Here is a 10644-nt window from a genome sequence, read left to right on the forward strand (position 1 = left end):
CAAGTCTTTCACGAACCAGCTGGCCAGGTGTGACGTTCAACCAAGTGGTTAGAGCAGGAATTTGTAACTTGGCCAACTTTGTCAGCCCTTCATGCTTGGCTACCATCATGCTTCTATAACGTTTCTATTTCACATCTGTTAATAATGGACTGTGGAACCCTCAATCACTGATTATTCAGGGAAAGGAGCTTGCCTGTAGCCCGATGCGCAGACAAAGCAGATGTAAGTATAATTCTAAAGTGATCACATTACCCTCTCGTGGGAATTTTCTTTTCTTCATGCCATCATATCTTTATTCTCCTGGATATGATGTAATTGTCCGTAATCCTTCAAGTAATGTAGATGCAATTCATGCAATGGAATTATAACATTAAAATATTAAATAAATAATCATCGCGATACCAATTTTCCAATGGTGACAACAAACAGTGCGTTCTAAAGCAAAGCAAACATTTTTCCTACCTTTCCTTCTTGCAAGCTTCACCATGTGCACATTAACATTACTATGGTATTGGTAGATTTAACTCACAATCAAGGTGGAGTATTTTTGCCCTATAAGTTAAAAAGAGAACAATCTGTTCTGTTCCCACATCTTGAAGGTTCTCTTTCATAGGGTGTGGTTTTAATTCCATGCCACATGGTAACGATTACTGTTACTACTATTTATTCTTCTTCTTCTTCTTCTTTACCAGCCCCAATCATCCCACCTCCTTATGGGGGTTGACTGAGGGGGAAAGGTTTCGGTCCAAATCGGCTGGCCAGGCCTGATGTTTGACTGGAGCTGGTTTGGCCAGGAATTTGCAATTTGTTCAAGGCACCGGCGACAATCCACATACTCTTTGCAAAAGAAACCGTGGAATATTTAAAGTTCACCAACTGTTGCTAGCAGTCGGGACACCCAGTTTAACGCCATTCTAAAGGATGGCGCAATTTGTGATGCAAGGGCCTTCCCGCAAAGGACCAATCCAAAAGTTTGTAGCCGGGTCAGGATTCAAACCCAGGCTAGACAGCTCTGCTCCAACCCTTGTCAAATAAATATACAACCTACAGTATGAGTCTAGGTACAAATTCTAACAGGTAAAGGTGAATGGTGGTAGAAGAGAAATTCTACAATAAAATAAAAGAAGAAAGTTAGCACAAAAAGAGGTGAATAAAGGAAGGAATAAAAATAACAAAATAGTCCAGAAAGGAATTAAATCAAGGAAAAGAAGGAATGGGAATCGTATTTTAAAGAACAGACACTGTCAGACAACAGAACAGCGGGATGTAATGGAAAATCCAGGGAGGAGATAAATAATGGAATCAGGAAAAAAGAAAAAAAAAACTAGAGGTTCCAGAGAATCTGAACTCAACTGGTCTATATCAATATGGTTAGAATATGCATAATAGAACCACAAACTATATAGTTTATATGTGCTAAAAATATATGACAAAAATAGATTTTCAATATGGCCGCCCTGCCACGCCCATTTTTGGGCGTGCAACGCCAAAATGCAATCCCAAACTAGTTTATGTCTTAAAGATGCAGCATAACAAGTTTCATCAAATTTCATCAATATATTTGTGACTTTTAGAGCGTAGACGTCGAATTGTTTACAGACGACAGACAGACAGACAGACAGACGGACGGTGGACGACGGACACTGGGTGTCGACAAAAACTCAGCTGGACATAGTCCAGTTGAGTTTATAAACCGGAAACAACCCAGAGGAGATGAGTAACATAAAGAGGAAGACACGCAGACGAACTCTTGGGATTTAATCCATCCGGTACTAACTGCTCTTTAATCCACCAATGAGATTGCCACTGTGACAGCACCACTAGGGTACAACTACCAAGCAGATTCTCCAGCTGTTCATTCACAGCAGCTGTGCCTCTTGCATCGATCAACAATTCCCAGTTTTATTCCTCTGGCCTGAAATGGCTGTCGAGGCAGTACGAAATTCCCAAATCGAGAGAAACACTGTTATCCTAAAAAATTGCAGCAATTACTTTTAGGAAGAAATAGAACGAGACCATCCCTCCCCCTCCTCTAAACCCCAAACCCCTATCCCCTCTGCAACCACCACCATACCCCAGCTTCCCATCCCCCTCCAGCCAAGATGCTTGTTGCTCAGCATTTCAAATAAAATGTCTCCAACAAAAGTAAATTTGAACCAAATCTCTGAAATGATCAGTTATTTATATCCTTTTATCGCGATGAGATGGAACATGAGATCCCAAATAATCGGAGGTTACAGGAACCTTCACACCCGAATACTAACTTACTATTCATACTCACCCACATGAATGAGCAGCCACAGTCTGCGGTACAAAAGGAGAAAGGACAATTTACACCACTCTTGGCTCTCTTTGTTGGTGCACGTGCGACGCGTTTGCTGACAGGTCTCGCATCAGGCAAAGCTTCCTTTGTTGGAACACCAACACTCCATTTTTCTGTTTCAAGTCTGTCCGTCCGCTCCCGTATCTTATACATTTTGATAACGGAACGTTGTAGGGCCACCAAACTTGGCACCCAATGTGGAGTGCCATGAGATAGAGGGTTCATTTGGGAAGGGGGTGATCTTTGTAATGGCTTCCGTTGATCACAACCAAATTTAGCTCACATAATGGGGTAGAGGGGGAGAAATTGGGAGTAAAATAGGGGGTAGTAATCTTAGAGGTACCGGTAGTAGTAATTTGGGAAATTGGGAGTAAAAGAAAAAAAATTGAAATTGGGAGTTGGGAATTGAAATTGAAATTGGGAGAAATTGTGAGTAAAATAGGGAGTAGTAATTTTCGAGGTGTTGATTCTCCATGCCAGGGTCCAGCTATTCATGTCAGCCCTATGAGCCCCAGTGCTATCAAACGTGGCTTGCATAATGGGAGCCCAATAGGGGATTTGTGGTATTTAAAAAAAAAAAAAAAGGTCATTGGCTTAGATAGATTTTTCAATTTAGGGGTGATTTGGAATAGAGGGGGTGGATGGGATCTCTGAAACGTCTTGAGTGATCACCACCAAACTTGGTAGGGATCGTGTAAGGCCCATGGGGAGTAGAATAGGGGGAGGGTAGACGTTTTGGGAAGGGGGTAGGGGTTTGTTGTGTTTGTTGTCTTGAGAACAGTGGGAGACGTAGCATGTAGACCCCCTTGCTTTGGCATTTTTTTTTTTCTTAAACCCACCCAACTCCTTTTCTCAAGGGTCCATCCACAAATTACGTATGCAAATGGTGGAGCTATTGACCGCTTCCCCTCATGTACCAAACATTGTCATTTCATTTGTATATAGTCACTAGCTCTTTTCCTTTACTACTCTCTCCTTCCTTCTCAACTACCCCTTCCCTTCCTTTTCTCCTCTGTCTTTCATATGCTTAATCTTCTCAGTGTCGACCTCTTCCTCTTCCCCTTCTAAGTCGCTTGTGTATGCAATAGGTGGATGGCTCTCAACCAAACCTTACAGTCTACGTATTTCTTTCATACGATGTTTTGCTTTGTTCTGATTACAATATTAATATTATCAACACGACATGAGTTATAACTGCCGTTCGGGTGCTGCACAGGTGAAGCAACAATCCTTGGATACGACAAACCCTCAACTCGAACAGAGAGGTCGAGGAAAACAGTCACACATCTACTGGTGCACACAGACCTGCAAACTTGGACTTACTTAAACACCTTAATACGTCCTTAAAACTAAATTACGATATGAATGCATTCACATTGCATCCTCTTATCTACAAATTTGCATTATCATTATCAATTTGGAATGTCTATTTATTACGTACGCCAACATGATGGACATGTTTGCGCTCATCCCTTACACCTTCCCCCCCATGCTCCATACACTGTATATGCCTCTTCCTTTCCCTCTCCAGATCCCCTCTCCTTTCGGCACTTCCAATGCATACCCTCCTTTCACTCTTCCTTCACTCCCTTTTCTCCATTTAGCTCAACCAACACCACCACCACTTTACCTCTGCATATATTATAGAGGACCCAGTGCCACCACCTCTCAACCCCATGCCAAAGTACATTATGAGGGCAATTCTGTGGCAGCAAGATGTGCAGAAACTTCATCCCCACAACACCGATATTGAGCTCCGACACCATGGCCAAATAGATGATCCTGCCTCAAGATCAGAGAGCCATTTGGATAAGCTTGGTCTGTGTGGTTTATCATATATCCGAGTATGTCAGAGACCTGCCCAAAAAAACTCAACAAATCAGGACACAAGAGAACAAACTAGGACAGCAAAACAACTGCACACGCTTCGGTACTTTTACCCTTGTCCACTGTTTCTTATAATGTGAAAGCACAAGCATGATCAATGCGCCCCAGATGCTACACCGCACAGAAAAATGTCTGTGAGCAGCACAGTCATGGGAGCCCGTGGTTGCAATTTATCGCTCCGGCAGTCCTGCTCCGGTTTGGTGCGAAAAGCCTTCCGGTCTCCTTCTGGCACTTCTTTCGGCCCCAGCCAGACTTCCACCCCAAGCTGCATGCATGGAGCATCACTCGGGGATAACAAGCCAAAAAACAAACAATGGACATGTGCCACTGCCCCTTTAACATAACAAAGCATGCGGCTGGTACTGACCGACCAGAGACTTTTTGTGAATGTTTTTGGACTTTATTTTTTAACAATCAAATGTGTCGTATGCCAGACAAAGTGAGATCCACCAGGCTGGTAAACATAAGTGTGAACAAATACCGTAGTAAAAGCGACCAGAAAACGACCTCGTGCATCTTCTTCTTCCAATAAAGTGCAGAGACCTCCAAAGAGTATCATCATACTGAAGATCATGTGCAAGATTGCAATAAAAAATAAAATGGGGAAGCATAAGGGATCATAAATCTCATAAAAGCAATCACAATGGTGTTTTGGACACAAACGCACCGCTTTCGATGACTTATACACATTTATTTTAACCGTTAGATCACAAGGCAGACTGATAAGGGACTTGTCGCTCTATGACCAATATAATGGACCACTGGACCAGCTACGGAGCACACCGTGAAGATGGTGCGTCTATCAAAAGGATGTCAAATGCCTAAAGGTCCCTATCCCGTTAAGATGTTCACGTCGTTTAGAACAAAATAACATTGCATAGAACATTCCCTCGAGGACAGACGTCTTCCCATGATAAGGTCAGGACAACGTCGTGGATACGGCGGGGGATAGTACTGACTGAGCGCACCATTCTTAGCAAGTCGCAAATCACGCAAAGACTAACATGGCGATTAAAGACTGTGCAACGAGAGTGAAGAAGCGAACAATGCGAACAGAGATTCAAGAAACAAGCAATAAACACGTGAAATAAGGGTAGCTCGAAGAAAAGTTTGTTTCTTTCGCTTCGATACGAAGGCCCTCACCACGTATCCTCCCACCAGGTCCCTATGATGACGTTTCCCCATGGTATATTTACTACCCAAGAGGATGTATCATTGGTATTCCATTAAAAGATTGGCTGGGGATTGTCTCCTTGAACGGAAAGCAAATTGTATAAGAACCTGCGAAACGTATGGACAAATGTGGCTTCAGAACGCCCGTCCTGAATAATCCGATAGTGAGGCGTCAGTTGAGGGTCGGAATCTACTTTGGCTTCTCAACCGACCTTATCGCCAACCTTCTGGTCCCTTATCTTGTGCTTGCGTCCAGGCGGTTTATTTACCGATATATCGCAGGTCGCTGTGTGGTCGTTGTAGGTAGTCAATGGAATGTTGGCCTCAATCCTCAATGTTGGCCTCAATGTTGTCTCAAACTTATTTGATACAAAACTGGTGTCTCGAATGGTATGGATCTTGTTTCTTTTATTTATTTATTTTAACCAGTGATCGAAGGCTCATGGTGGAGCTTGCATGATGTATCACATGCTGGACAAGGACATTGGGAGATAGCCACGTACTTTGGCATGAAATACAAGGATGCGAGTAAGAACGCAGAGAAATGTGGGGGTTTGAACTCGGGACCCCATCATCATGAGTTACGTGCTCCCATGGGACTCCAACACCACCACATCCCCAATCTCACACCCCTTACCCTCCCCATCTTCCACCCAACAATCAACATGTCCCGCACCACCTCGACCCGGAGCGATAAGCCATGGATTCATGTTAAATATTCCAAGGCAGATGTTCAAATGGTCTCCTGGAATAATTTTTGCGGTCCAAAATATTTCCGAGGTCAGTCCGAGGTGACGACAAAAATACCCGAGGGAGTTGATTTATTTATTTTCCCCATTAGACCGCCTGCCAGAGTCCCAATCCGAGTGAGCATGAGCTCTGCGTCGATCCTCGCTTTAGGAACCTGTCGTCCCGCCTGGGAAGTCCGAGTAGCTCCACGGGGTGAATGGCTTCCTTTCGGGTGCATAAATGAATACGATCCTTTTAACCCCCACTGGGTCCCGACATGAAGCGAAACAAGGCTCTTTTTATCCATCCATTGAGGTCACGCTCCTCGACCTGTGCTCCAAATGAATAATCACACGATTTAATCATATCATGGAGTGAAGAGAACTTTATAGGGAACGTCTATTTAATACGTATGCACAGACGTTTGGTGTTGGGAGCTAAAGGGAGAATTATATTTGAGAAGAAAGAGGGATTTGAGTGTGGGAAGAATGGGGACATATGGGAAGGTTGGGGTGGAGGGGATAGAAGTAAGGGGAGGTTATGGAGGGTTCAGGAGGGGTGTGCGGGAGGGGCGAGAGGAGGCAGGGTCAAAATACCCATAATATCTGCGTACGTAATTAATATGTTGCCTCTTAACCGCATCCTTCTACGTCATACAATTTCCGCCCCCCCCCCCCACGTTTTTTTTTAACCCAAACAAGACAAATCGGCCCCACCACTCATCAGCAATCATTGCCCGACCGATTGGCAAAAGGCCACCTTCGGTGACCCCGGAGACCCCGCAGACTTACTGAGACCAAGAACTCCAGCGCTCCCACGTAATCCCGCTCCGTGCTCAGAATCTCGCTCATGACGCACACCCGCAGGCGCTGCTGCTTCTCGCTGAGCTCCTCTCCCTCGGCGCTCTCGGACGCCTTCTCGTACTCTCGAGACATGTCCCTCTCGTGTGCTCAACACCCTTATCGGTCAACTCGCGGAGATCACACCGACCGCCTCTGGGGTCCGCTCAGGCAAGCGAGCCCGAGCCGCAAGCCGATCGCATCCCGCTGCAAATAAGCGCGCTCGGAGCCCGGATGGCGCACGTGGAGCGAGGCACGGATCCTTACGATGCACGGCAATGCCCCGAGTGATGATGTAACTCCACCGTGCGGCGCGCAGACCCGAACCCGCCTGGACAAGTGTGGCACAAACGAGACCGAGGAGAGCAAACTGCAAGGATCGTAAATTAGCCCCTCCCCTTACTCCTCCCATTCCCGACTTGCTCCTCCCATTCCCGTACTGATATTTCCTTCATCTTCATTCCTCCTTTACGCGACAAGTTCAGGACCTTTACGTTCATCAAGGTAATGTTGTCTACCTGACTACCTGTACTTCAGTGTTCCAGGCAGGAAGATCGGGTCATCCCGTCGGGGATCGAAGTCAACTGTTCCGCCTGCTAAAAACAACACCCCGTTCCGCCGCCACCACCACGTACATAATAAATAGATGGCCACCGATTAGAATCCTTATTTTAACTTTCCTGTAAATTAGGAGTCTACTTATTACGTAGGCACGAGAAGAGGCGGCGAAATTGTGAAAATTAGCATTGACAAAAAGGATGACCTGTGTACCGCTGTACGTAATAAATAGAACAGCACTTCATGCTAATTTCATTAAACTTTGAAAGAATACAATATATTCTCCAGGCCGGATCAGATCCTCCTGCTGTTCTCTTTTTGCACAATGCTGGAGAAATAGCAATGATTGTGGGTTTCACTCCCAAAAGATAAAGGATGTGCAAACTTTCGCCCTGGCGATGCTCAGGGAAGGAGGGAGATCATGGAGGAGGGACCGTGAGCCACCTGTGCCTGCGGACGTTAACGAATCTCGTGGTATATCTCGAAAGGGAAGGCTATTGTGTGGCGGTGCCCTGGGCAAAATCAGGGCAATCCTGCCATGATTACCGCAGGGAATGCAATGGCAAACCACCCAGTGCATTCCATGTGATGAGACTGCTCAGGGGAATGAGTTTTGGATTTGGCAATAACACACGAAAAATAACACACAACAATAACACAAAAAAGTGTCAAAAAAGGCAGCCAAAGACAAGAGGGAAGAGTAAACGTTCGTTAGCTGTTGAAAACAAAATACTTTTCATATTGTCAATCAGGTTTTTTTTTTTTTTTTTTTTTTTTTTTTTTTGTATACTGAATCGAGGCTCGTGAAAGAGCTAACATTTACTTCACAAACAAATCAACCAGACAAACAAAATATATAAAAAGCGGGAGCGGAAAACAAGATGGGGAGAGAAGGTGAAGCACACAAACACAACATTTGAGAGCAGGGAGATGTGTGGGAGGGAGAGGGCTTGGGGGGAGGAGGCATGGGAAGGGGGGGGGGGGGTGGAGGGAGAAGTATAAAACACAAGGACACCAATGACTTCCAGGACAGAAGTTGGTATTTCAAAAAAGTGGAATTGGGGTGAAATTAGCGGGGGTAGAAAAGATCAAGGTTTTGGATGGGGGAAGATAAGAGATGGTGGTGAACAGCTGTTTTAAAGACCTGGAGGGTGGAGTGGGATTGAAGAGAGTGAGGGAGTTTGTTCCAGAGGCGGGAGAAAAGAGGAATGAAGGAGTGAAGGTGAGCAGAGAGTCTTGATTTTGGCAGTTTGACCATAAGAGGGTTGCAGGCAGATCTTGTGCGACCTGTAGGAATATTTGCGGGACAGAGCCCAGAGAGAGCTGGGGGGGCAAGGCCAGAGAGGAGTCGGTAGAAGATGGAAAGACCACCAACCTGCCTGCGGTGAGTGAGTGAGAGGCCCTTGGAGTTAGCTTCATCGCGGGAGATTCCAATGATTCTGAATGCTTTGGTTTCAACAGCGTGAAGACGAGCTAGGTGTGAGGCAGGAGCACCAGCCCAGAGGGGAGAGCAGTATTCCATTGAGCTGCGGATGAAAGCCTTGTATGTGGTGAGGAGCTCAGGTGTGCCAAGGAAGGACTTCGCACGACGGAGGATGCCCAGTCGGCGACTGGCTTTGGAGGCCAGATTTGAAATGTGGTTTTCCCAGGAAAGATCATGGCAGATAGTGAGACCCAAAAGCTTGAGTGACAGAACTTCTTGGAGAGGATTATTCAGAAAGTGGATGGGAGGGTTGTCCAGTCGGTCTTTTCGGAGAGACATCGTAAGAGTGTGAGATTTGTCAGGATTGAAAGACATGTTCCACTTGTTTGCCCAGTCTGTGATTTTGTCCAGGTCTGCAGAGAGTGAGGAGGCAGCAGACTGCCGATCTGAGGGATGAAGAATGGAGCGACAGAGAGTAGAGTCATCAGCAAAGAGATACAGAGGATTTTCAAGAGAGTCAGAGAGATCATTGATGAAGACCAGAAAAAGCACAGGGCCTAGAACACTGCCTTGTGGAACTCCAGCCTGAACAGGAAGAGGAGATGAGAGAAACCCATTCAGGGCCACACGTTGACTACGACTAGAGAGGAAGTCCCCGCCAGCCATGCGTGGAGATTTCCATGGATACCAAAAGAGGAGAGTTTGGTGAGCAGAGCGGGGTGCCAGACCGTATCGAAGGCACGTGATATGTCAAGGGAGACTGCTCTAATGTGATAAAATCACTTAAGGTGATGGATTTGTGAATCAGGTGAACTTAAACCTAATTAGATTTATTTAGGGTGTTGTAGGAAACGATTTTCTAGCATTTTCTGGGAAGGGTGAAGTTGAGGAGGTGGTGGGAAGGGTGGATTGGAGGTGGTGGTGGGAAGGGTGAAGTTGAGGAGGTGGTGTGAAAGGTGGATTGGAGGAGGTGGTGGGAAGGGTGGAGTGGAAGAGGTGGTGGGAAGGGTGGAGCGGAAGAGGTGGTGGGAAGGGTGGAGTGGAAGAGGTGGTGGAAAGGGTGGAGTGGAAGAGGTGGTGGGAAGGGTGAAGTTGAGGAGGTGGTGTGAAAGGTGGATTGGAGGAGGTGGTGGGAAGGGTGGAGTTGAAGAGGTGGTGGGAAGGGTGGAGTGGAAGAGGTGGTGGGAAGGGTGGAGCGGAAGAGGTGGTGGGAAGGGTGGAGTGGAAGAGGTGGTGGGAAGGGTGGAGTGGAAGAGGTAGTGGGAAGGGTGGGGTGGAAGAGGTGGTGGGAAGGGTGAAGTGGAAGAGGTGGTGGGAAGGGTGAATTGGACGAGGTGGTGGGAAGGGTGGAGTGGAAGAGGTGGTGGGAAGGGTGGATTGGAGGAGGTGGTGCGAAGGGTGGAGTGGAAGAGGTGGTGGGTAGGGTGGAGTGGAAGAGGTGGTGGGAAGGGTGGAGTGGAAGAGGTGGTGGGAAGGGTGGAGTGGAAGAGGTGGTGGGAAGGGTGGAGTGGAAGAGGTGGTGGAAAGGGTGGATTGGAGGAGGTGGTGGGAATGATGGAGTAACGCCAAACAAATTATGACGTCACAATTCCATCACCATTTGATAAAATCACCTAAGGCCAAGATGCTGAATTTATTCTCTTAATAACCAATGTGTCTTTGGGGGTCTTCTGATGTTTTACTTACACACGCAAGGGGGAGCAGGGGTGGGG

General features: G+C 46.4%; 1 protein-coding gene across 2 annotated transcripts in view; it reads right to left on the reverse strand.

Moving 5' to 3' along the window:
- LOC137432600 (phosphatidylinositol 3,4,5-trisphosphate-dependent Rac exchanger 2 protein) overlaps positions 1–7325 on the reverse strand; it is a 229247-nt gene extending 221922 nt beyond the window's left edge. For both annotated transcript variants that reach the window (XM_068124662.2, XM_068124661.2), the window contains exon 1: positions 6904–7325. In XM_068124662.2, the coding sequence (XP_067980763.2) occupies positions 6904–7047 (144 nt within the window). In that variant the 5' untranslated portion in view covers positions 7048–7325. The remainder of the gene's footprint in view (positions 1–6903) is intronic.
- Between the last annotated feature and the right edge of the window lie 3319 nt (positions 7326–10644).

Source organism: Myxine glutinosa, chromosome 8 (assembly GCF_964187855.1).
Source record: "Myxine glutinosa chromosome 8, kmMyxGlut1.1, whole genome shotgun sequence".
Lineage (NCBI taxonomy): Eukaryota > Metazoa > Chordata > Myxini > Myxiniformes > Myxinidae > Myxine > Myxine glutinosa.